This window comes from Triturus cristatus, chromosome 10 (genome assembly GCF_964204655.1).
Source record: "Triturus cristatus chromosome 10, aTriCri1.1, whole genome shotgun sequence".
NCBI classification, from domain to species: Eukaryota; Metazoa; Chordata; class Amphibia; order Caudata; family Salamandridae; genus Triturus; species Triturus cristatus.
This window is the reverse complement of record NC_140593.1, coordinates 833,387,241-833,414,850: the sequence shown is the minus strand read 5'-3', so window position 1 is coordinate 833,414,850 and position 27,610 is coordinate 833,387,241. Positions and strand designations below refer to the sequence as shown.

The following is a 27,610-nucleotide window of genomic DNA, read 5'->3' as shown; positions in this document are numbered from 1 at the left end:
TTCTGGAAGATTCTAGATTGGTTTCTGCCCACTCTTTGAGCATTTGGGGATCAGGTGTTTCGTAACTTGGGGCGATCAATATGCGGAGCCCCCGGGGAATTCTCCCGACATCCAAATAGCGTTGTAAGGAGCGGCCCTCCCACCACTTGCTTTGTTCTCCTTTCATGAGTTTCTCTAAGCTCCGGTATTTATCACGGAGACTGGTGTTTCTGGTTGGTGCTGGTGCATTCTGGGCTGTGTAGTTTGTATCCGGCGTGTTTGAGTCGTCAAACATCGCTGAAGCGGCAGCCTCGCGATCTCTTAGCGTGTCGGCTGACATTGCCTCGAGTTTTGAAGTATATAATCAAATATTAGACTTGCGGATGTGTGGAACTGTAGAACAATTCTAGCTCGTCTCACTGTTCCCGTCTGTAGCACACCCCTCTGCCCAGTATTATTGCGTATGTGGGACGCCACTCCTACCTCACGGCTGCTGTCGGCACTCCCCGGGTCCTCCGACTCGAGTTAGCGCTGTCCTGCTTCGCCTGGTTGTGTAGGTCCGTGTAGTCCACTGTACGTTGCTGGGGGGCTGAACCGCCGATAATCCTCCCAGATTGTTGCTTGGAGTCCGTTGCCGGACGGCGTCTTCTTTGCGTGCTGTCAGCCCTGATGCGAGGGGGGGTCCGTGTGAAACCGGAGAAGGCAAAACCGGTTTGGAATATCGAAAGAACTCCTGCGCCTGTATCCTGGAAAGCGCCTGTAGATCCACAGAGAAGGAGCACGGACCACCACTGGATGCAAAAGTTTGTTTATTTAAACTCGAGGTAAGTCAGCCATGACGCGTTTCGGCTCCGTGGAGCCTTGATCACATGACACGCCATGAAGTCACCTGTTGGTTTATATACATTTTTTTCTTTTTTTGCTCACATTTGATTGGTTACCTTTTTGCTTTACATTTAAAGTGACAGTGCTAAATAGTGCTCAGTTACAATGATTTTTATACGGGGTAGATTTCAAAGCATCTCGGTAAAATACCGCGGTCTCTAGTGGCAGATGTGGTTACATAACCGTGTGTGTCTGCCAATTGCCACTGACAACATCTGATAGTATGCTTTTGATTATTAAAAACATTATTTACATCAATAAATAAATAAATAGATAAATAAATATGCATAAATAAGTTTAAATAACACGTTACACACTGATAATAATTCTAAAACCATATGTATGGATTAAAATCATAGAAATATTTAGACACAAATGTTATTGGTTAAACCTTTAGACATAATGATCATAAGTTTGCGTTTACCACTGTCTGACATGAGTGAATCATTATGGTTTGAATACCATGTCACTGTCTTCTTGTATCAGTGTGTAGCTAATGCCCATCATGATTGATGTTGTGTGTAATTATGGTTGCGAGACCTGTCGATTAGCCCCTGATATATTTTGATGTTTGGTGTCAGAAAAAGTGTAAAGAATATGTGTAAAAAATATGTGTAAAAATCAGTGTACCCTATCAAAACTATTTTAGAAAAGCCTTTCTAAAATAATTGTTGATATAAAATACCTCTAAAAGTAACCAACTAAGTATGTGTATTAAAAACATGGATAGAAAATATTTGATATCCTGTGGGGAAGGGGACTTCTGGGGTAAAAGAGGCCGCTGTGTGTTACCTTATCAACAATGCAGTGCGTCGTGAAGTTAATTTATATATATATTACCTACTGGCAGTCACCAGTAGGTAGTTATAGTAAGGACCTATTTTCCATAGGAAATCCGCAACTTTCTATTTGGAATAACGTTGGCGTCGATTGATGAATTTTCGCGAAATTTTCCAAACATTTGGCCAGCTGCGGTCTGCTCCTATCCTGAAAATTTCACGGTGATTCGTCAAGCGGGGGCCGAGAAAAAAAGGGGGGTCCCAAAACGCGTTTTCCCCATGCATTTTCCCATAGGACCAGTTGACGCAGCTACAGCCCGAAGAGCTGAACGGAATTACACCAAATTTAGCAAAGAGGTAGTCCTCAGTTCAGACTTGTGCCTTTTGCTTAAATGGTGTAAATCCGTTCAGTAGTTCCTGAGAAAATCAAAATCACATATATATCTGGGCGGAGCCTAACCTCACATCTCATCGTGAGATCTGATTGGCTGTCAGCACTTCATCCAAGAAGTGTTGGCAGCCATCTTGGGACCAATATACATGATAGCACCTCATTAAAAAGCATTGCAGTTAATAGAAGGTTTTAAGACTTTAGTTACATTATAAATCATTTGTTGATGGTACCATACTCATTTTAGGAATTGTGGTGTGGTCTAAGGTGATTTTACCATGTGAAAAAGCCTTTTTCTGTGATATCATGAATCATGTTTGAGAGAAAACCATTTTCTCATGCTTTTCCCATCGAGGTTTGGAAAGTGATCTATAAGCTAAACTGAGAGCATATTTTCTGTAAATCCACATTATCTTTCTCAGTCATGTGAGAATGAAGTCTGACATTCTCAGTAAAACATGTACATCCAACAAAGGGCAGAGACTGTCAGTTGATTCCTTTGTGTTCTACTGCAGCTTCCCAGAGTGTTCTAAAGAACAACTAGAGCGCTAACAGTCCTACTTATGACAAACGTATTGCACACCTGAAGCCATCTTGAATGGAATAAAGTGGTAACTCTTAAAATATTTAATTTAAAAAGGAACACAATGAGGGGGTTCATTTTGCCATAGAAAGTATGATTAGTGTCCGCAGAAAGAAAAATTAGGGCACATTTTGAGTGACTTCTCAAATCCTCTTCTATTTCATTAAAAAATTCTGACATGCAGACTGAAACATGCACTTTCAATACCAGCAGCAGACTTCCCTGGTGAGCAGTAGCTTTACTACAGTGATCTAATAAGCAACTAGAGTGCTAACATTCTGAATTTGTGGTAAAATTTGTGTGACACATCTGAATGCCTTCTTGATGGAATCAAAGTAAAAAACTGAAAGTATTTCCTACTGAGGAGACTGTAGTAAACGAAGAAATTAGGAAACTTCATAACAAATAAGTCTCCCAAAATGGCCACCAGAGACAAAAGAGCCCAAATGTAGCCCAAATATCACCCAGATGTAGCCCAAGTATAGCCCAATGACAGAATGTCCCAGAGTGTTCTAACGAACAACTAGAGCGCTAACAGTCTTACTTATGACAAAAGTATGGCACATCTGAAGCCATCTTGATTGGAATAAAGTGGTAACACTTAAAACATTTAATTTACAAAGGAACAAAATGAGGGGGTTCATTTGGCCATAGAAATTATGATTAGTGCTGCAGAAAGAAAAATTAGGGCACATTTTTACTTCTCAAATCCTCTTCCATTTCATAAAAAAATTCTGACATGCAGACTGAAACATGCACTTTGAATACCAGCAGCAGACTTCCCTGGTGAGCAGTAGCTTTACTACAGTGATCTAGTGAGCAACTAGAGTGCTAACATTCTGAATTTATGGCAAATATGTGACACATCTGAATGCCTTCTTGATGGAACCAAAATAAAAAACTGAAAGCATTTCCTACTGAGGAGACTGCAGTAAATGAGGAAATGAGGAAACTTCATAACAAATAAATCTCCCAAAATGGCCACCAGAGACAAAAGAGCCCAAATGTAGCCCAAATATCACCCAGATGTAGCCCAAGTATAGCCCAATGACAGAATGTCCCAGAGTGTTCTTAAGAACAACTAGAGCAATTACTGTCTTACATATGACAAAAGTATGGCACACCTGAAGCCATCTTGATTGGAATAAACTGGTAACACTTAAAACATTTAATTTAAAAAGGAACACAATGAGGGGGTTCATTTTGCCATAGAAATTATGATTAGTGCTGAAGAAAGAAAAATTAGGGCACATTTTGAGTGACTTCTCAAATCCTCTTCTATTTCATAAAAAAATTCTGACATGCAGACTGAAACATGCACTTTTAATACCAGCAGCAGACTTCCGTGGTGAGCAGTAGCTCTACTACAGTGATCTAATGAGCAACTAGAGTGCTAACATTTAGAATTTATGGCAACTGTGTGACATATCTGAATACCTTCTTGATGGAATCAAAGTAAAAAACTGAAAGCATTTCCTACTGAGGAGACTACAGTAAATGAGGAAATTAGGAAACTTCATAACAAATAAATCTCCCAAGATGGCCACCAGAGACAAAAGAGCCCAAATGCAGCACAAATATCATCCAGATGTAGCCCACATGTAGCCCAATGACAGAAGTGTGCAAAACACTTATTTTTTGTGTATGTGCAGTTTTATATAGTGCAGACTTGTCAGGTATTGGAGTGCTTTACATGAGCATTGGTTACATCACACAAGATCAAATTCATTTTGGTTGTAGACATGGGGAGATTAAGTGATTTGACCAGAATCACAGAATGTTGAGCTGAAGCAGAAACTCCAACCTGGTTCCCCAGTTGCAAAGTCTGCAACTCTGAAAGTAACACCACATCCTATCCCCTAGGTGCAACATTTAATCAAGTGGTCAACCGGATAAAAAACATAAAGATTACAAATAATTTAAAAGTTCTTTGTCGCTATTTGAAAACTCAGAAAATATGTCCTCATTTTAGTTTTTTAGATCACTAACCATAATTTTGATGCAAATAAGACCCTCTCATATATGTAATTTCTATAGGAAATGCTCTAGGTATTACAGTTTTGATTACATCAAGATGACGTCAGGCGTTCCACACTTTTGTAATAAATATAGAATGTTAGCAATCTAGTTGTTCATTGGGATACTGTTGAGAGGCAGAGGCCAGGGGCACGGACTCTGAAAATTGAAGGCAGGTAGGAGAGTGCAGAGGCAACAATTTGACCACACTGGGCAGGCAGGAAGGGCAGTGGCAGCACAACAGACTATGGAGGGCAGTGGAAAGGGGGGCAGGGGCAACAAACCAACAATACAGGACTGGCAAGAGAGGCTGTGGCAAAATAATAGACCATTGTGGGCAGAAGGAAGAGGCAGTGTTAGTACAACCATACATGCCAACAGACCCGTTTCAGCCAGGAAACGTCCAATGTTTTTAAGCTCAAATGGGCTTTATTTGATCTGTCTCCTGTCTACAATCTCCTCTTTTTCAATGTAACGCAAAGGGGAAAATCAATACCCCAGTTTTTTTCAAAATCTCCCTTACCAAGTTCAAAATGTTCGCAAGTATGGTACATTGGATCATGGTAGGCAGGAGGAATTGGGGTAGGGACATGGTCTCGGATAACAGAGGACAGGAGGGACATGGAGAGGTGCACCAAACTGACCCTACAGGGCAGGCATCAGGGCTTGCAGCAGCACAATACACCACACAGGGCATGCGGGACGGGAGTGCAGCACAACAATCCATAGAAAGCAATAGGGAGGAGACAGGACCATACACATGGACAACAGAGAACAGAGGGGAAAGAGGCAATGGTAGCTAGCTGACCATAATGGACAGACAGGAGAGAAAGCTGCAGCATAACAGACCATAAAGGGCAGGAGGGACAGATCAGGGGCATTACAATGGAACAAGCCAGGAGGGAGGGAATAGGGGTCTGCACATGGAAACAGAGGGCTGGGGGCAAGGGGGCAGGAGCAGCAAGATGACCATGGAGGTCAGGCAGGATGGGCACTAGAAACAAGACACACCATGGAGAGCAACAATGAGACTATGATGGCATACACACAGACCATGGTGGGAAGGTGGGAGGGGGTCAGGGGCAGCTAGCTGACCACACAGGGAAGGTGGGAGGGGCCATGGCAGCACAGAAGGCCATGCATGGCAAGCGGGAGGGTTAGTGGCAGCACAATGGCTATGATGAGCAAGAAGGAGGGTGCAGGGGCATGCACAAAGGACCATGGAGGATAGAAGGGAGGGTCAGGACCTGGGCACAGACAAGAGAGTTCAGGGGAAGGGGCCTCACAACAGACCGCGCGGGGCAGGCAGGAGGAGCAGTTGCAGCACAACAGACCAGGGAGGGCAGAAGGGTGTGGCAGTAAAATGGACCATGGAGGACAGGAGGAAGGGGATAGGGGCATGGCATGTGGACAGGCAGGGTGGAGGTGGCAGGGACAGGTTGCAGTCATCTGACAATGCTAGGCAGGTGGGAGGGGAGTGGCAGCTCAACAGAACACTCAGAGTAGATAGGAGTGGCAGGTCCATGGAACATGGTGGGCAAAAAGGATGGAGCAGGGGCATGCACAAAGACATCGGAGGGCAGGGGGAAGGAGAATAGGGGCAGCAAGCTAAGCACAGAGGCTAAGCAGGAGGTCAATGATGGGCCATAGAATTGGGCAATGGAGGGCAGGAGGAGTGGACTGGTACATCATGCTAAATGGAGGGCAGTGGCCGCACATCAGACCATGCATGGCAGGAGGGAGGAGGCTAGTCCATGGATTCAGACAACAGAGGATAGGGAGGAGGTGGATGGGGCAGCAAGCTAACTGTTCAGAGAAGGTGGGTATTAGGAACATTATTGTTTTTAAAATGTGTGTCTGTACGAACTACTTAAAATATGAACAAGTATGCGTCATAATCTCACTTTTATTCAGAAAGAAGAGGACGTTTGTGACTGTGACTCCGGGCTCACTTGGCAGAAACACCCCCTGACCCTCGACCGCCCATCGCAAAATGTAATGCCTGTGAAAAGGGTAGGTGGACGCAGTGTTATATAGAACATGGTCCTGAGAACACGATTGAAAATGAAAACTAGATATAGTATATGGTATAAACTATGCACCAAAAAGTGTGATATAAGATGAACCGGGGCGTGAAATATAATATGCAATACATTGTGCGCAATGACAGATTAATTGGAGAGCGCGAGATAGCACAGGCACTAGCGCGTGCTATGCGTTATGCGCCTTGGAGTGTAATATGCACAGGGCAGTGTTGTGTAACCTAACTATTCTCTAAAGTTGTAATATAAAATATGGCTGGGGAGTGTAACATTGCATATGCACTGTGACAAAGATATGGATCCCTGATTGTAATATGTATGGCATAGCGCTGTGAGTTATAACATAGGCATCGAGGAAGGCACGTTAGATGGGGCAATATAACCCTTGCGAAGGCAAGTATGGCATGACATATTCACGGGGTGGTGTTACAGTGCACATTGGCTAGAGAGTGTCATAGCATACGCACTAGCTGGTGGAATACAACACAGAGGTGTGTGGCACTCGGCGGGCACTGGTGGGTGAAACACAGCATTGGGCTCAGCCAGGAGCACGCTGTGACTCTCAAGTGAGGTTCGTCTCCTTTCCAGAGAGTAAAATAAAAAGTATTACACATTCAGAGGTGGATGTGTGCTTTATTAACCGTAAGCGGGGTTTCTTTCATAGTTTGGTCGAATTTTTGTCGAATCCCCTTTGAATGGCTTGGTGTGCGTGTGTATTAAATGTGCCCGTCAATAGCTACCCATGTTTGTATAAATAAATGACAAGGGTGTCTACTTGGAGAGTACCCTTCTGCGGGGGCGCCGGGATTAGCACGGTAGCGCGTCCGACACGTCAGAGCTTCACTAGCGGTGTAATTACATTCCACATGGATTCATTGTATGCATAGTCGCCTTTTAATGAATATCACTCAAATCGTCATGGTGATAGGTACATACGGTTTGTCCAGCATGTCCTAGGTGTTTCTATAAATATATATTTTTTAAAAATAATAAAAAAAAAAAAGGCCGGCCCCGGGGGATGGGGTTCCCGGGGCCATAAGTGGCCTGAGGAGGGCGGCAATGCAGCCCCCCTCCTAAAGAATTTAAAAAAAAAAAAGGCCATGACCCGGGGGTTGGGGTCCCCATGGGCGATTAAGGCCTTGGGAGGGCCAAATTATTTTTTTTCAACAAAAGAAATTAGGGTGCAGGCCCTGGTGGATGGGGTTCTCAGGGCCAATAAATTAGAAAAAGAAGGGGGGCCACACAGCCCTCCTTCTTAAAAAAAACTAAAATAAATAAAAGACCGGCATCGCGCCGGAGGTCACGCCCCCTCCTTGCAGCACTCTGCAAACATGCCCCCTGGCCAGTTGTAAGCTGGGGAAATAATTCCCTTTCAATCCTGAGGAACCCTGGGGGCCAACTAGCCCACCAGGTGCTTCCAGTAAGCGCCACTGCTCTACGTTGCAGAGAGGTGGTTCAGGCAGTGCCCCTTTTTACACCTCTCTGCAATGGCGCTTACTGGATGTACCTAGTGGGCTATTTTGCCCCTAGGGACCCTCAGGATTAAAGGGGACTTAATCTACTAACTTAAAAAACGGCCACAGGCCGTGTTTACACAGTGGAGAAGGGAGGGGATGGGGCCTGAGGTGACGTGTGCAAACACGCCCTATGGAGCGTTTTAAGTTGGGGAAATAATTCCCCTTCAATCCTGAGGGCCCCTGGGGGCTAACTAGCCCACCAGGTGCTTCCAGTAAGCGCCACAGTGCTGCGTTGCAGAGAGGTGGTGCAGGCCGTGCCACTTTTTACACCTCTCTGCAATGGCACTTACTGGACGTACCTAGTGGGCTATTTTGCCCATAGGGACCCTCAGGATTCAAGGGGACTTAATCTCCCAACTTAAAAAACGGCCACAGGCCGTGTTTACACAGTGGGGAAGGGAGGGGACGGGGCCTGAGGTGACGTGTGCAAACACGCCCTATGGCGCATTTTAAGTTGGGGAAATAATTCCCTTTCAATCCTGAAGGACCCTGGGGGCCAACTAGCCCACCAGGTGCTTCCAGTAAGCGACACTGCTCTGCGTTGCAGAGAGATGGTGCAGGCCGTGCCCCTTTTTACACCTCTCTGCAATTGCGCTTACTGGCCTTCCATAGTGGGCTATTTTGCCCCTAGGGACCATCAGGATTCAAGGGGACTTAATCTCCCAACTTAAAAAACGGCCACAGGGCGTGTTTACACAGTGGGGAAGGAAGGGGACGGGGCCTGAGGTGACGTGTGCAAACACGCCCTATGGCGCGTTTTAAGTAGGGGAAATAATTCCCCTTCAATCCTGAGGGCCTGGGGGGCTAACTAGCCCACCAGGTGCTTCCAGTAAGCGCCACTGTGCTGCGTTGCAGAGAGGTGGTCCAGGCCGTGCCACTTTTTACACCTCTCTGCAACGCAGCTCTGTGGCGCTTACTGGAGGTACCTAGTGGGCTAGTTGGACCCTAGGGACCGTCAGGATTCATATGAACTTAATCTCCCAACTAAAAACGGCCACAGGGCGTGTTTACACAGTGGTGAAGGGAGGGGACGGGACCTGAGTTAATGTGTGCAAGCAAGCCCTGTGGCGCATTTTAAGTTGTGGAAATAATTCCCCTTCAATCCTGAGGGACCCTGGGGGCCAACTAGCCCACCAGGTGCTTCCAGTAAGCGCCACTGCGCTGCGTTGCAGAGAGGTGGTCTAGGCCGTGCCCCTTTTTACATCTCTCTACAACGCAGCTCTGTGGCGCTTACTGGAGGTACCTAGTGGTCTAGTTGGACCCTAGGGACCCTCAGGATTCAAGGGGACTTAATCTCCCAACTTAAAACGGCCACAGGGCGTGTTTACACAGTGGGGAAGGGAGCGGACGTGGCCTGAGGTGATGTGTGCAAACCCGCCCTGTGGCGCGTTTTAAGAGGTAGTATTAATCCCCTGCCCTATTATATACTAGGGGCTTACAGAGGAGGTCATGCTAATCACAGGGGGACCCCAACGCATAGTGTTCCCTAGTGTATGTAGGTGTTTTCACTGTATTCTGAGTGTCTTTTAACATAGCACTGGCTCTAGGACTGGTTAGTCAGACTCAGTTACCACCAGTATCTGTCTGAAAAAGTTGAGGGTACAGGATGATTTTGCAACAAGGCTTCTTTCTGCTCTTCTGTTTGTTCTTTCTGCATGTTATCCTTCTTCCTGCACTTTTTCTTCGTCTTTGAGGACTTCTGTTGCTTCTTTCTGAATTTCTTTCTTTTCTTTCTGTGCGTTTTTTCTTCTTTCTTCACATGTCCTATCTCTGTAGGCATAGTTAGAAATTAGCATTTAAAAAACCTTTGAAATTCACTGAAAAAACCATAGGTTTCAGGGGCGTTATAGTTAGCTGGAATTTTCACTCGTACAAAACCATTGAAATTCCCCCGTTATAGTTAGTTCAGCTAACTATAACTTGCGCGCCCGCAATGCACTGCTGATGACGTCACATATTACATCACTCATGACATGGTCAGTGACATCACTCATGACATCACTGATGACATCTCAAATGACATCACTGATGACATCATCTTTGTGATAGAGTGGCAGACCTCCTCTCCCCCTAATATAACCTTTGATACACACATTCGAAAATAGAAACTAAAATGTTCAAAACAATGGACATACCAATACCAGTTACAACAACCTATTCAGTAATTCTATAATCCACATACACATCCACTCATTCACCAACAGTCCTATACAGTCACTCATACATGTACTCACTCATCATATGTACTCATACACCTATACATCCTGTTACACAACGCCACTCATCCATAGAGTTACTCACACACATAGTCACTCATGATAATAAAGAATCAAACATCCATTTAGTTGCATATACAGTTATACACACACCACCACACTTACTTCTACAGAAACTTACACATACTTAGTCTTTTAAACAATCACTTATAGAAGCACATACTTATTCATACAGGAACTCTTTCAATCTCTCACTCTCACATATACTCACTTATATACACCAATAGTCACATATACTAGTTTAAAACATATGTAGTTACTCATAAAGACACTATTGAGACAGTCATTCACTCACTAACACACCCATGCACACACTCATCCACCCATACAGTCCTGCACACATGCTGTCTTCAACACATACAAACAGTGAGTCACTCATTCATGCACCTATGCACTACGTAATACCCTCCACCGAACCATACAGACACTCATACTGATACTCAAAAAACCAACTAATAACCTATATAGACACTCATGTAGCTACTCACCAACCCATGCAGCCACTTATACACAAAGTGAGAGACTGATACAGATATTTACATATTTAAACATTACTCACTAAGGGCCTCATGTAGGTAGCCAAATACCGGTCGGTAACGGCCGATTTTCGGTAAATATGCCGTTACCGACCGGTATTCAGACAAGTGAGATGTAGGAGTCCAAAAACCACTTTTCGGTAAATATGAGGCGGTAAATACCGATTCATATTTACCGAATTCCAAAATACCGAATCAGATTTACCGAATACATAATTAACGATTCGGTAAACATGAAGTGGTAAATATGAAGTGGTAAAATTGAAAATGACATGTAGGAGCACTCGGTAATTAAGAAATCCAGGAAAATCGGTAAATAAGAGTCGGTAATTAACACGGATTGAAAGCAGGTGGTAACCATCAACAATGCATATAGGCAAACCCAAAATGCAACAGCGTGGACAACATGGCCGCCATGTACGTCATTGCAAGGCGCCTACGTCTACAGGCAGCAGGACTGAGGGTGTGGCGACGGGAGGAACAAATCTACAGACAGCGCATCACACTATTCCAGCTGACTGATGCAGAGATACATGAGAGGTACAGGCTACACCCCGAAACCATCATGGACTTAATCAGGGACCTTCACCCACTCCTGGACCAGCCAATAAGAAGGGCGCACGCCATACCCCCACATGTGCAGGTGCTCTGCAGCCTACATCTGTTGGCATCCGGCAGCTATCAGGTGGTGATAGCTGCGGTGGGTGGGGTATCCCAGAGTTGCCTGTCACGTTTCTTCAGGAAGTTCCTGGATGCCATGATGCAGAGAATGCACCACTACATAAGCTTCCCAAACACACAGGCTGCACTGCAGAAAACAAAAACAGACTTTTATCACATGGCACAGTTCCCCCATGTCATCGGCTGTATTGATGGTACACACATCCCAATCTGTCCACCAGCTGATACAGAGCACATCTACAGGAACAGGAAGTCCACCCACTCCATCAATGTGCAGGTGATCTGTGATGCAGGGAACATCATCACAGATATTGTTGCAAAGTTTCCTGGGAGCACCCACGACTCTTACATCTTCCAGAATAGTGGGATCTACACACGACTGAGTGCCGGAGAATTCGGAGAGGGATACCTGCTAGGTAAGTAACAGTGACGCCCCTTGAAACCTGCAAATCATAGTGTATAGAGGCATGTTACTGATGGTTCCCTTTTACTCATCCAGGCGACAGTGCATATGCATGCCGGTCATTCATCCTCACTCCCTACCTACACCCAGCAATCCAGAGTGAGAGACGATACAACGTGGCACATAAAACAACACGCAATGTGGTGGAGCGCACGTTTGGACTACTGAAGAGCAGGTTCCGCTGCCTGCACAAGAGCGGAGGCACACGCCAGTACAAACCCATCACCTGCTGCAAGATTATTGCCACTTGTGCAATGCTGCACAACCTTGCCACGAAAAAAGGTACAGATGTGGAACTAACATATTTTGAGGACAACGAGGATGAGTCAGGCCAGCCAGAGGGCAACGCAGCTAGAGTGCCAACTGCAATCGATGGGAGAGAGAGACGGGCAGAGATCACATGCAACTATTTCTGAGTAAGTGAGGGGACACAGCGAGTTGTGAGAAGTCCTGACGTAGTTTTAATGTGGCACCACGCCATGAACACATGAACAGGCCAATCAGGCAATATACCATCTATACAAGGAGTATGTCCAGGGTTACGTCACCCAATGGGAAGTGGCTTAGCAGGGCTACATCAATGTTTGCGCATACGCGCTGCAGTGGTGGATTGCACGGCCTGTGCATCCTCACTAGAGGCAACCCCAAGCCGCCTGCTGCTCCTGCGTGCTTCTGGGACGGGGGGTGTGATGCTGCTGCTGGTGTCGATGCTCTCCGCAGCATCCCCTGCAGCAGTTGTCGACGCCTGACTAGTCAATAGCACCCCTAGTGCACTTGTCACCTGCACCATCCCCCGAGACAGGTCGCTGCAGCACTGTGTTAGGCCCTCCTGCATCGTCACAGAGCGCCGGCACAGTAGAGAAGTCGCAGTTGCCAGACGGTTGAGTGCCCTGCTGGTAGTGTCCCTTCTCTGGCGTTCCCGGCGCCGTGCTTCGATGTCAGCATCTAATTTGCTGCACAACTGCTGGATTGACTGGGACATGTCCCGAATGCCCGCAGCCATGCCGCTAATGTTACTGTCCATGTTGACTAATGTTGTCCTCATCACCCGCATGTGCCTCTGGACTGACATGACTGCCTTTGATTGCAGGCGCTGTTGCTTCAACATTTGGCCCTCGAGACCCAAGAAGACACCATGGCCGTCAGTGGGTGCTGGTGGACTCTGGACACGCGACCTGCGGCGCCCTCTTGCTCCCGTCTGTGCTGCCTGTGAGGTGTGGGGCACAGTGGCATGGCTCCCTTCCTGGGGCCCGGTGCGGTCTTCTGGGCCCATGCTGTCGTCTGACGAGGTGTCTAAGGCTCGTAGCCTGGCTGCTGGACGCCTCCTCATTCTCACACCTGCAAGCGGAGATGTGGCCGGTGATTCGAACATGAGTGGCGATGCTGGCTCTGGTTGTGGTGATGCTGGCTCTGGTTGTGGTGATGCTGGCTCTCGGTGAGGTGATGCTGGCTCTGGGTGCGGCGAGGCTGGCTGTGTTGGTGGTGCGGCTGCCAGTGGGCCTGCTCCCTGGTCTGCACTTGTGCTGGCTAGAGGTGATACTTGTGGCCGGTGTGCCGTCTCTCCTGCAGCATGCCCTGTCCTGCATGATGTCACATCTGTGGACAGAAATACAACATTGGCTCAGTGTCCCCGAAGGGCTGCATTGCAAGCGTCACAATAAAACATTTCACATTCCAATATGTCCTCTGTCTCCTTGTGCCTCGAGTGCGTGACATGCCTTGTTGCCCTGTAACATTTACGTCATGGTTAGTGTTGCCCTGACTACATCTCCCGGAATGCATTGCCTGTCTGCACTGACACGTGTGGACTGCAGTGTAATTCTCGTTTCACAATGGGGGATGTGGGATAGGGGTAGGGGGGGCTACATTGCTGTGCTTTCGTCTTACCTTGGTGTGTTGCGGCTCTGGCAGAGCTGTCGGCGTCCCCAAGACCCACGACGCTCTCCTGCTGGATTGTGGCCGCCACCAGCTCCTCCAGTTCGGTGAGGGCAGGTGCCCTGTTGGTTCCACCTCCGGTCTGGCTGGCCTCCTTCTGGATCTCGCCCATCTTCCTCTTGGTTACAATCCTCAGGTCATACCAGCGCTTTTTGAGGACCTCAATGTCCCTGTGGGTCACTCCCACAGCATTGACCTGCGCCTGGATGGCCAGCCATATGTTGCGCTTTTCCGCCTCAGGCACTTGCAGGGATTGCCTTCCAAACAGCTTCTGGTGCTGCTTCACCACCTCCTCCACCAGCACCTGGAGTTCCTTGGGGCTAAATTTCAGCTTCCTCCTCCCTTCCCCTCCGTCTTTCTGTGTTCTCTGGCTGGACATGCTGTTCGTTTACCCGCTCGCACATGCAACGGCTCCCTGCGTCTCCTCTGCACTCCAAGCCTCTCCAGGGTCGGCTAATTATGTACACCTGCCTGGGTGTGGCCACTTCGGCTAATTATGTACACCTGCCTGGGTGTGGGCACTTCCTGGTTGGGTGGGCTGTCGTTGCACAGGATTAGCTGTTTCGTCAAGTCATGTGATTTTATTTACCGAATCCGTACATACCGATTCGGTATTTTCCGATTCGGTAAATACCACCTCGGTATTTTCCGATTCGGTAAATACCGCCTCGGTATTTTCCGATTCGGTAAATACCACCTCGGTATTTACCGATTCGGTGAATTCCGATTCGTGATTACCGAATGTTACCGAATCGGTAACTGTTACCGAATTTTTACCTACATATAACTTACCGATTCTAATTTACCGATTCGGTACGGCTCGGTATTTAAGAACCGGTAAAATGTATTTACCTACATGAGGCCCTTAGCCATGTATTCACTAAGATACACTTAATCAGTCAGTTATACAATCAATTTTTCAAAAACAAATCATCCATTTAGACACTTATATGCCCATTTATTCTTCCATCGACCTTGAGATATACATATATAAAACATGTGTAATTTTCAGAAAAACACACATTCATTGGATGATGTCATCAGCGATGTCATCAGTGATGTCATTTGAGATGTCATCAGTGATGTCATGAGTGATGTCACTGACCATGTCATGAGTGATGTAATATGTGACGTCATCAGCAGTGCATTGCGGGCGCGCAAGTTATAGTTAGCTGAACTAACTATAACGGGGGAATTTCAATGGTTTTGTACGAGTGAAAAGTCCAGCTAACTATAACGCCCCTGAAACCTATGGTTTTTTCAGTGAATTTATAAGGTTTTTTAAATGCTAATTCCTAATTATACCGTGCCTGAAACCTAAGGTTTTTTCAGTGAATATATATATATATATATATTACCTACTGGCGGTCGCCAGTAGGTAGTTATAGTTAGGACCACGTTTCCATAGGAAATCCGCAACATTCTATTTTGAATAACTTTGGCGCCGGTCGACGAATCCTCGCGAATTTTTCAAAATAGGTGGGGCGCTACGCTCCGCTCCTTCCCTGAAAGTCTCGGGGGGATCCGTCAAGCGGGGGCTGAGATAAAAGGGGGGTCCCAAAACGCGTTTTTCCCATGCATTTTTCCATAGGACCTTTAGACACAGCTACAGCCCGAACGGCTGAACAGAATTACTAGAAATTTGGCAGAGAGGTAGTCCTCAGGTCAAGGAAGTGCCTTTTGTAGGTTTGGTGTAAATCTGTTCAGTAGATTCTGAGAAAATAGCCTTTAAATCAATATATATATCTGAGCCAGCTTACGGTGCGCTTACGGTACGCTTACCGTACGCGTACGGTGGCGTGCGCGAGCGCGATTCTGATTGGCTCTTAGATCTTAGTATATATATATATATATATATATATATATATATATATATATTACTTATTTTTTTATCTTCTCTGATTTCGCTCACATTCTTATTTCTTATTGGTAAAGGGAGAAATGTCTTAAGACTTATACTTGTGTTCTCAAGCTCGTATCTCTTGCTCTCAGATGGAATGTGGAATCTTCAGGTGTGGATTCCGGTGAGAACGAGAGGAACATGTCTTCTTTTTGTGCTCAGCTGCCTGTGTTATAACTGATTTTGGAAATAAATAGTCCTGCTTGAAGTTTGCCTCTTTGACGTGCCTTTCTCATTTCTGCATTACCCGCTATGTGTATTAAGGTGACCTGACTCTGTAAATATAGGCTCATGCATGGTGTGGGTCATTCTCCATTAGCGGTTGTGGCCTACCAGAGGACCACAGAGTTCTTAAAATCTTATGAGAAGGAATACACTGAGCTTAGGGGCCAAGTGTCACTGCCAGAGCCTGATCCTGAGCATGCAGAACCGTGCATACGGTGGAGTTGCTGGGTGTGTCAGAAGACTTTGTTAACCACAGTTCCCATGTGAGCATTAGGGAAGAGGGAGAATCCACTGCCTGGGCCTGTGATAGGCTTTCCACTAAATAAACCATGGTGTAGATGTGCTCCCCTAGTTGGATCAGGGGATCACTCCACAAGGGTCAGGGGTTTGGGCAGGGTAGAGTTTCCTGTGCAAACACCTGGTGAGGTCATTGAAAGGCCTAGTTGTGAATCAGGGTAGTGCATCATACTGAAGATGCTCTGCTGGTATTAATTTCAATAATGTGGTTTTCTATGCTGGAGTGGACTGGCACTCATAACTCAAATGCGATTCTGTGCAACAGAGGAGAAGACCCGCTTTGTGAATCAGTGCACCATTGTCTCCTGCTGAGCGGCAGGGGACTGACCCTGTGATTCACACTAGGCCAGGAGTAAACCACCTGTCATTTCAGATAGAAGTGGTCCGAGGTGCAAGTCCCTTGTGATTTGTGGTAATGAAGGTCCTGTTGTTCAAGAGATGGTGAGAAGTCATGTCTGTGATGTTGACTGTACAAAAGTGGTCTAGCATTTCTTACTCGTGATAATGCTACATTTTGCTGTGCTGCAAGGAGGGTGCACCCATTGTTTATTGCGATGCTTTGCACAGGAGTACTAGACTCTGACTAGCATCTTGACCATTTGCTTATTCAAACGAGTTAGTAACGTGTGTCACTTGATTTGACACTATAGTTACAGAGACTAAAATATCTAGTGCATTTCAGCTCTTTCCTAGTCAGTACAGAAGTGTCAAAACCTCCTTATTAGTCTTTTCCTTTGTTTATCTACAGCCTCCAGAACAATGTTATTAAAGATGATGGAGCCAAGTTCATAGCATCAGCACTGCTAACCAACTCCAGGTTGACCACCCTTCAGTGAGTATATCACCCTCTCCCCTTCTCACTCTATAGTGAGTGTACTAGTCTCTACTGTCACTCTATACTATTATATCACTTCCTCCAGCAGTTGTCAGACATTGATTGTAGTTGTAATATTGTAATGTTTTCCCCAGTCAAGTGCTTAATTTGTGCTGGTGGTTACAGTTCGTGGTCAATGAAACTCATTTTCTGATGGATACTTCTACAGGCAGATTCCTCACCGCCTGGATATCCTTAGGTACAGATTCCATATAGAATGTTTTCATAGCTGTCCCACACCGGAAGGGGGTGCCTTCTCCACATCAGCACAGGTAGTGACATCATTATGGCTTCAGGGTAATAATAAAGCGCCCCACTGGTTGTGCAACTTCAGTTCCATTTTTACTACACCTTCGACTCGGATCTGCAGCTTGCTAAGTGGAGAGTTTTCTTCATCCAAATTTTTGTTGTAGTGGTCATCATGTCACTGCCTAAATGTTTAGGCTTTAAACTCTTCTTAAGATGAGGGGCATATGTTCTTCACAGATTCCCATGATAATTGCCTCTGGTGGCTAGGGTCTGACACCAAAACCTGTAACTCATGTCAGATCATGCATGCAAAGCAGCAAGAGAGGGAAGCAAATCTCTTCATGATCAGGACCTGAGATGACAGTCAACCCCCAAAATCTCTAACTCGATCAAGAATACTGGAGTCTTCATTATTGAGGTCAGCAAAGACACATAAGAAGAGAAGACATGAGGAATCTTCCAAATGTGATTCTAAAGGTAACTCACCAAGACACTAGGATTCTTCTTCGGAAGTGGCGTTGGTCAAAGATCCGTTCCCTGTAGGGTTGGTGCCTACAGCTCCCAGTGACCCAGCCCCATGCCATTGAGACTGCAAGAGCTGACATTTTGGCCTAAGGCTCCTCATTCATATCCATAGGTACCTAATCTGGGAGCAGACCCTTCCCTTTTCCGCATGTTTGATCTGTATAGGTGGGCCTTGGTCATCCCCTGGAGTGCCTTTGGGCCCTGTGGGACCTTTAGGAGTGCCAAACGTCTTTCTGCCACCAGACCTGCCCTCAGCGCCATTTGCCCCATTATTTGGTCTTGCTGTCAGCACCAATGGGGTGGGCACTGTCAAGGAATGACTAGCAGCTTGTCATCTTTACTCTGCTTTCTGGACAAGATTAACCTATTGAAGTCACCTATAGTGTTTCACTTTCTGAAAGGTTTGACAAACATGTTTCTCCTAGCATTGTCTACTATGCCTTACTGGGACCTTAATCTTGTGTTAACTTTTTACTGCTTGAACCTCTTAACAATTGCCAGTTGAGATTTTAAACCAGTGTAAGAAAAAAAGTTACTGGCAGAGGGGGGAGAAACCCTACTCAAGCAGCAACCACAATTCTCTTACCAGGAATACTCATCAATAGTCATAAGCACTGAATAGTTGCGCCCGTGTGCGGGGACCCCAGAGCATATACAAAAAAAAAAATATATATATATATGTTTAGACACAAACATGTATGTAGTACCTTCAAACCTACATATCTACATGTATATGTATATACATATACATAAACAAGCAGCCTAAAACCATTTAATAGGCTAAGATGCCAAAATTGCATAGGATTTTCCATTTAAAATAAAAGCAAGTTTACGGCTGCGACAGGAATCACAACGTCGAGGCGCCCTTCGTCGTCAATGGAGGAACCGGGAAGGCAGAGATCGGCGTCGAGGTCCAGTTGATCGACGTTGAGAGAAGCTTCTTCTTCTCCAGGCATTAACATTTTGCAGATCACGCCGGAGGGATCTCCGGTTACTGGGAAACAGACACCTCCCGTTAACCTTTCTCCAAGATGGTCACAGAGTGTTCAGCATTGGAGGGTTCCACCAGGAAGTCCAGTTTCAGACTTCTTTCCAATGTACTCTCCCTCCAGAATCTCTGCTGGTCCTCCACCTGCCATGTCTACGGGAAGATCTCCACACAGATCACCAAGGAGAACTAGGTCTCCTCCAGCTCGACAATCCCAGTCTAGGACACTACTTCGACGACCGAGATCTTGACGTTCCTCCCGATCTCGAAGAATTAGGCAAAGATCACCGTCATTGTCTACATCAAAAAGGTTATCGGTGAGAGACTACTCACCAACCCTGTCTGCTACCCCTCCAGCTAGGGTGTCTCCAGTGGACGACATGGTCACCTTTAATGAAGTACTCTGCAGTGGTGCCAATAAGTTGAACATTGACATGCCTGTGCCGACTGCTTCTTTATCTGTAATATTCGAGACACTACACCATAGGTCCTCGGCAAGGCCTTTGCTTCCTCTGATTCCTGAGCTGCTTGAACCAGCACTGCAGACCATTTTTAACTCCAGGTGCAGTTGGGTCGGCTCCTCCATGCATTTAAAAAAAGTACAAGGCCCCGACCAGGATCCACTGTTCCTACAAACAGATCCACCACCAGATACTGTTATAGTAGCAGCAGCCAGGAAGACACATCCTGGAGCAACATCCTCTTCAGTCCCTCCTGAAAAGGAGAGTAAGCACATGGACTCTGTGGGGAAGAAAATGTGCAATACCTCGGCATCCTTCATGAAGGTGGCTAGTGTCTTGGCACTCCTGGGGAGGTACGACATGTCTCTGTGGGACTCTTTGGCTTGATTCACAGAGAAGCTGCCCAAGGAAGACCAGCAGGACTTTCATAAGATTTTGCAGGAAGGTGGTCTTGCTGCAAACCAGGTAATTAGCACAGCTGCGGATGAGCGTCGGATTTGGCAGCACATGGATATTCCCACGGCATTTGTGCCAGACGATCAGCCTGGTTGCAGTTCACTGGCTTTAAACCGGAAGCACAACGCAGGATTATGAATCTTCAATTTTAATGGTACTTCCTTGTTTGGCACTCGTGCCGATGATTAGCTGTCCAAGATGAAAGCGAAGTTGAACACTTTGAAGGCGGTAGGCCTTGAGAAGCGTGAGGAATTTTGACGCAAGTACCTACCATATGCCCGTCAGTTTTTCCAACAGAGGGTTCAAGCCCCTCACTGGTCGACTCAGCAGCAACAATCCAGGTCACATTACCATCAGCATCGACCAGGTCGAGGAAGGTCGAGGTCGAGGAAGGGGAACTCCAAGACAGACACCTTCCTCAACAAAGCAACCTACAAAACAAAGAGCACTGGCTTCCTCATCTCCGGTGGGGGAAAGTATTATTTTTCACCTGGATGAGTGGAGAAGGATCACAAAAGACAAGTGGGCACTCAATATTGTGCAGAATGGTTACTTGCTAAAATTCAAATCCCCACCTTCATCAGTACCACCTTTTTACAGATGGCGGTGAACATCCTTCTGAACAAAGGCGCTATCGAAGCAGTTCCTTCTCCACAACAGAGAAAGGGAATTTATTCCCACTGCTTTCTGGGGCAAAAAAGAGGTCCTATCCAAGAGTACAGACCAATAATCGACCTGAGACCTTTGAACAAGTTCATCTGCAAAGAAAAATTTCAGATGTTAGCACTGGTCCAAATTTTTCGTCAACTCCATTAAGGGGACTGGATGAGCTCCATAAATCTGCAGGACGCTAATTTTCATGTGCCAATTTCCAGAAAACATCGGAAATTCCTGCATTTTAAGGAAGTATCTCACCATTTCCAGTTCAAAGTCCTCCCGTTTTGTGCTCAAATTAGCCCCTCACATGTTCTCAAAATGCATGGCAGTAGTAGCGGCTTTTCTTCGCAAGCACAAGATCTTCGTCTATCCGTATATGGACAACTGTTTGCTGAAAAGCTCGTCACCTACTTTCCTGCAGACTCACCTCCAATTCTGCATACGAGTGCTAGGCAATCTGGGCCTGCAAATCAACTACAAGAAGTACATTTTCCATCCGACTCAAAGAGTCCATTCCTTGGGTGCTTCTCTGTATACCGTAAGTGCAAGCGGGTGTCCTTCGGAGGAGAGGTTATCCTCAGTACACAACAGGTGCTGGGCTCTCCTCGGCTCTCGCCACCCCTCGGTCAGACAAGTGTCATCACTTCTGGGCTCGATGGCATCCTGCATCTTCATCGTCCTGAATGCCATTTAACAAATTCATCCTCTGCAGCAAACTCTGGAGGACCAGTAGTAAGGAGTATCGGGCCGCTGCAAAGACTTTGTTGTTCTCCCTCAGTCAGCCAAGGATTCAATCAAATGGTGAATGAAACAATCGCATCTGCTGAAAGGAGTTCCTTTTCATCAGGATCTTGCCAGTCAGACAATTGTCACAGATGCTTTTCTCCAGGGTTGGGGGTCTCACAGGCGTCCTTTTCTGCTACAAGGACTCTGATCAGAGATAGAGCAGGGGTATCATATTAACCTTCTAGAGCTGAGAGTGGTACATCTTGCTTTCAAGTCATTGCTCCCGTCCTTCCGCACACGTTCCCTGTTGATTCAGACGGACAACACCACAACCATGTATTATCTGAACAAACAGGAAGGAACCAGGTTGAGACCCCTCTCACAGGAGGCTCAACCCATATTGAAGTGGCTTCTCGCCAGGAATGTAACCATTTCAGCAATTCATCTCTCAGGTACTCTCAACGTCTATGCAGATTCTCTAAGTCGGAACTTTGTCGAAGCTCACAACTGGGTGCTAAACAATGACGTCGCACAGGCCATCTTCCATCCGTGGTGTGTTCCAGACATCGACCTGTTTGCTGAAGCAACAAACGCGAAATGCCCCATCTTCGCATCTAGGTTTCATCAACCAGGCTCCAGGGGGAATGCGCTTTTGGTAAAATGGTCGCAGATAACACTTTACGCTTTTCCACCAATTCTACTCATTCCTCTGGTGATCAACAAGTTCTACAGGGCCAAGATCAGAATAATACTATTTGCAACAGAGTGGCCTTGACGGTGGTATCCGGATCTCCTTAAGCTATCCCAGACCCCACACAGGAGGTTAGCTTGCCGACCAGACTTACTATCCAAAAACAGGGGGAAGGTGTTCCACCCCAACCTCTCATATCTATGATTGATGGCACGGCTCCTGAGGTCCTCCAGTATGGGCCTCTAGATTTGTCCGCAGACTGTATGAACATTCTTAAGGAAGTGAGAAGACCATCCACCAGAAAGTCGTTCGCTTTCAAATGGAAACGATTCTACTTAAAGTGCAGCAATAATAATCATGATCCCATTCAGGGTCAGGAGCAGGGGATTTTACCATACCTACCGTACTTGGCCAAATCGAGCCTTCAGTTTTCTTCAATAAAGGTCCATTTAGTGGCTACTACAGGTTTGCAGGTTTCCTACTATGCAGGTTTCCTTTTTCAGCTACCTGTGGTTAAATACTTCCTTGACGGTTTAAAGAAAGTCTACCCACCAATCAGATCCCCGTCTCCTCCATGGGAACTTAACATTGTTCTTGCTAGATTGATGGGGGCTCCATTCAAACCTATTCATAAAGCTTCTCTACAGCATTTGTCATGGAAGGCCGATTTTTTAGTGGCCATCACCTCTGCTCGCAGAGTGAGTAGGATACAAGCTCTGTGCTGTAGAGAACCTTCTATCATTTTTCATGCAAACAGGGTGGTCCTTAGAGCTCATCCGAGTTTTCTACCTAAAGTGGTCTTGGATTTTCATATTAACCAAACAATCACTTTTTCTACTTTTTCCCTAACACTTCAAATCCTCCGGAAAGGGCTTTCCATTCACTAAACCTTAAGAGGGTTCTGAAGTTCTACCTAGACAAGACCAAGGTGTTAAGAAAATCAGACCACCTGTTTGTAAACTATGGTTCATAAGTACTGATTGTGCAGCTTCTACACAATCCATCTCTAGATGGATAGTCTCATGTATCACATTGTCTTACCAGGTGCCAAACAAACATCTCCCTGGTAACCAAAGGCTTATTCTACCAGGGGAAAGACCTCTACCATGGCTCTCCTTCAAAATGTACCTATTGCAGAGATTTGTAAAGCTGGCACATGGCGATCAGTGCATACATTCACTCGGCATTATTGTTTAGACTTTGACACTCAGGCAAATGCTCAGTTTGGGCAAGCCTCTTTAGGGAATCTGTTTGGATGATTTATCCTTGTAGTGTTTTGCTGTGACTATACTGATGTACGTCCGCAGGATAGTGGGTATGGGCTTGCTATTCTATTCAGTGATTATGACTTTTGATGAGTATCCCCTAGACGAGAAGGATAAGTTACTTACCTATAATCCTAGTTTTCTTTCATGGGTATACTCATCATAGCCATAAGCAACTCACCCACCTCCCCGGACGAATACGTATAGTATTGAAGCATTTCTTTCTTGCTTCATGATTCCTACTTGTTAGTACACCGTAAAAAAGACCTGACCTAACTGTCACCTGTGGTGCATGATGCGAGCAGGGAGGTCTTGGGGGTCTTAAAAGCACGGCGCCAGTTTATTAATGTTGTGTTTTTATCAATGCAGCCTATCGGCTAATTGCCTGCTATTACTTGCCTTTTTCTTTGAAAATAAAAGGCTATGTTAGTACACTGAAGGAGTGCATGTTCTTTTTTTTTTTACAGAAATGCTATATGAACTTGCTTTTATTTTAAATGAAAAATCCAATGCAATTTTGGCATCTCAGCCTATTAAATGGTTTGAGGCTGCTTGTTAATCTATATACATGTATATGTATGTTGGAAGGTACTACGTACATGTATGTGTCTAAACATATATATACACGCACACACACACACGTATGTGTATATTTTGTATATGCTCCAGGGTCCCTGCACTTCGGCAGGACTATTCTGTGCAGAATTAATTAAAATCATGGCAAAAATGTGTAAATAGACAACATAATCTAACACATTGATTAAAAAAAGGTATATAGTGGACCATGCATTAATATGCGCAAAACAGGCAAACCTTAGAGTCTCACACAGTACCTGATCCTTTAAATAAATGAAAAGAAGCATTGGCGAGTGATAAAGAACAGTCACTGATACCAGTGAAACGTCTGATGTATCCTTAGTTGTACTGTGAAGAAGTACATTAATATGTGCAAAAGACACAAATCATAATTCATAAAATAGATAGTTCTTTTGATAGTGTAGAAGAGATAAAGAAAAGTGAATGATGCAAAGAAAACACTGATACCAATGAGACACCCCACGTATCCATGGTCAGCCACTATAGAATACTTCTGCAAGGAGAGATGAGACAAAACATCACTTTATGATGATAATTTAAACGTGTCCTACAAAGTCTCAGTAATCATCTTCTTTAAAATAGGGTTGGTCATAGCATTATTCAGAGCAGCTTTTGCACACTTCATACATTTTAAAAATCTTACAGTAAGTTGACATGAGCCCTCACTCAGGCACATCTCAATGGCTATCTTACCATTTTGTATTTTTAAAAGTCGGAAGATAGGGAGTAGTCATTAGCTCCAAGGCATCTGAAGTTTCTTGCATATGCAAAGAACATTGAGCAAGGACTCCGGGGGACAGACCACATAAACAGTGTTGGTCAGTGCTGCCATTGAGATGGCCATAGTAATAATCCCTCAATGTAGCCAAATCTAAACCTTTGCAGCAGGGCAAAAAGGTTGACTTAAATATACAAGCCAGTTCGGAGGATCATAAAAATGTACTACCAGTTTGGCATGGGCCTTTCTACTTAGTTTCTGAAGATCTTGGTCAATCAAGATTAACCTCGCCTGTTCCGCTAGCACTGTTGAAAACTATTTTGTGGGTATGTTGCCTTACCATAGCTGTCTATCTTCTAAGGCTGCAATTGCTTCTTCCAAGTAGTTATTCCATGGGATCTTCTTGTTTATTATACTCTCCCAGAGTAGATGTTTTAAGGGGTCTGCCTCTGCAACCTTTCGCTGCATGCAAAACACTAAAAAGTTAGCATATAATAGCAGATCTTGCTTCCGGTATAATGCATCTGTTGTAGTCAATTTTCAGCCTTTTCTGGTTTTGCCAGTGTACCTTTTCACTGTTATGTAATGATTTTATTGTGACTTCCAACCTAGCCCAACTAATTCATAGGTATTTTGATGCATAGTCCGGCCAAAACAAAGCCCCATGCTTTCCGAGTTATGGCTCTATGACATTGGAGATGTTCCCTGTGCAAAGTTCCTGTAATTGCACTCTCGTTTTTTTTAGCAATATTGCATTTGTTTAGTCCCTTTCTGGCGTGCAAACCATGACGTGTACTTTATCCCATTATACATACAAAATTAACCTAACTGAATTCCTCAGTGGAGAGAATAGTCCGACAGTGCACAACCTTTTTTGTGAATAACCAAAACTGGGGCTTCATGTTTGAACACAAAAGATTAACTAATCAGTTCCACACATATTGATTTCTCCAGTTATGGTCACCTTGTCTTATTATTAGAGAATTATCTTATTTTTTGTCATCCATTACATGACTTAATTAGGGAGCAGTTGGTGGCGGCGGCGGTGATGGGACCATGCGTCCCAGCATTCCCTTGGTCTGAAGGCGGCCCCTGTAACCTGCAGCACCTGGGACACTCGTTTTGACGCTATATAGCGTGTTGCTTTACCCTGATGGGCAAGTTGCATTTGGACAAAGGCGAGCTTGTCTTGCTTCTGTCATCGTCCGGAATAGGCTAGGGTGCCCCCTTACATTTTCTACTATGAAGCCACTGCTTGCTTCTTTTTTCCGCCTTTATCCATTTGTACCTGTTACTTGGGCCAGCATGGGGAAGCGGGGCGAGATGGAAAGTGGCACAAAGGTGCAGCCGGGTTCTACCCTAGATGGGTTGCTTAAGAGAGCAGTGGGGCTATTCAGCAAGCAAACTGACTTGATGGAACGCTGACTGGCTCTCTCGTCCCTCCCTCAGACCCTGCCTCCTTCCTGTGACCCTTGGCCACCACCAAACCCAATGGCTGGAACTTCTTCGGGTGCTTCAGCTCCTAGCTCTAAGCAGAGAATAGGGGCCTGCCCAACTACTTGTGAGCCTACAATCCCATTAGAGGAGCTAGAAGGGGCTCCAGTGTTGCTATTGAACATTACTCCGTGCCATGCGAGCTCTGAGCCTGCCTCCCAAATGAGTAGGTGGAAAAAGGAAAAGGGCAGTTGTTAATAACAAATTCAAGAGACTGCGCTAAGGCCCACCCACATGGATAGTATTTGAGCTAACTGGGGAAATAATGACCTGATTTTAGCGAGCACAGCACAGTATTCTCTAAATTGAGGACCATCCTTAATGAGGAATCCACAGGGCGGCCAAAGCCAACGTCCACAAGGGGTTGGTTTAACGGTCCATGCAAAAAGGTAAAGGCCAACCTGTTAAAAGCCCTAAAGGTGGGGGACACTCAAGCCATTAGGGAACACAAGGCTATCTACCGGGCTACTTTAAGAGATGCAAAAGCAGCCTGAGAAGGCTGTATCTGGTCTGACCTAATCCCTGTTGCAGCAAACAACCAGAAGAAACTCTTGACTTTGGTCAGTATGAGTGATGGGAGACCAGGTAATCCCTCAGAAACATCCATTTTACCCTGTGAATGGGTCGACCACTTTAGGAGCCTGTACTCCCCTCCTACTGCTACTGAGGTTGGCTCCGTGTGTAGGATTCAATCAATCAATCAATCAATCAATCAAACATTTCTAGAGCGCGCTACTCACCCGTGAGTGTCTCAAGGCGCTGGGGGGGGGGAGCTGCTACTGTTCGAACAGCCAGGTCTTGAGAAGCCTCCTGAAGGTCAGCAGGTCCTGGGTCTGTCGCAGGTGGGTGGGGCGGGTGGTCCATGACTTGGCGGCGAGGTGAGAGAAGGATCTGCTGCGGGTGGTTGTTCGGTGGATGCTTGGGATGGTGGCGAGGGCGAGGTCAGCGGAGCGAAGCTGGCGGTTGGGGGTGTAGAAGGTGAGTCGTTTGTTGAGGTATGCTGGTCCGGCGTCGTGGAGTGCTTTGTGGGCGTGGATGAGGAGCTTGAAGGTGATCCTCTTGTTGACGGGGAGCCAGTGCAGGTTCCTCAGGTGAGCAGTGATGTGGCGGGGGATGTCGAGGATGAGGCGTGCGGAGGCATTCTGTATGCTTTGAAGTCTCTTCTGGAGTTTAGCCGTGGATCCTAAGTAGAGGGCATTGCCGTAGTCCAGCCTGCTGGTGATAAGGGCCTGGGTGACCGTCCTTCTGGTTCTGGTGGGGATCCATCTGTAGATCTTGCGAAGCACACGGAGGGTGTTGAAGCAGGAGGAGGAGACGGCGTTGACTTGCTGGGTCATTGACAGAGATGAGTCCAGGATGATCCCCAGGTTGCGTGCGTGGTTGGTGGGTGTCGGCGCAGCTCCC

General features: G+C 45.9%; 1 protein-coding gene across 1 annotated transcript in view; it reads left to right on the top strand.

Moving 5' to 3' along the window:
• The window catches only part of NLRC3 (NLR family CARD domain containing 3), an 820,465-nt gene that overhangs the window by 384,180 nt on the left and 408,675 nt on the right, over positions 1-27,610 (top strand). Inside the window, exon 8 of the mRNA XM_085630169.1 lies at positions 17,254-17,337. Coding sequence (XP_085486295.1) covers positions 17,254-17,337 — 84 coding nt within the window. The remainder of the gene's footprint in view (positions 1-17,253; positions 17,338-27,610) is intronic.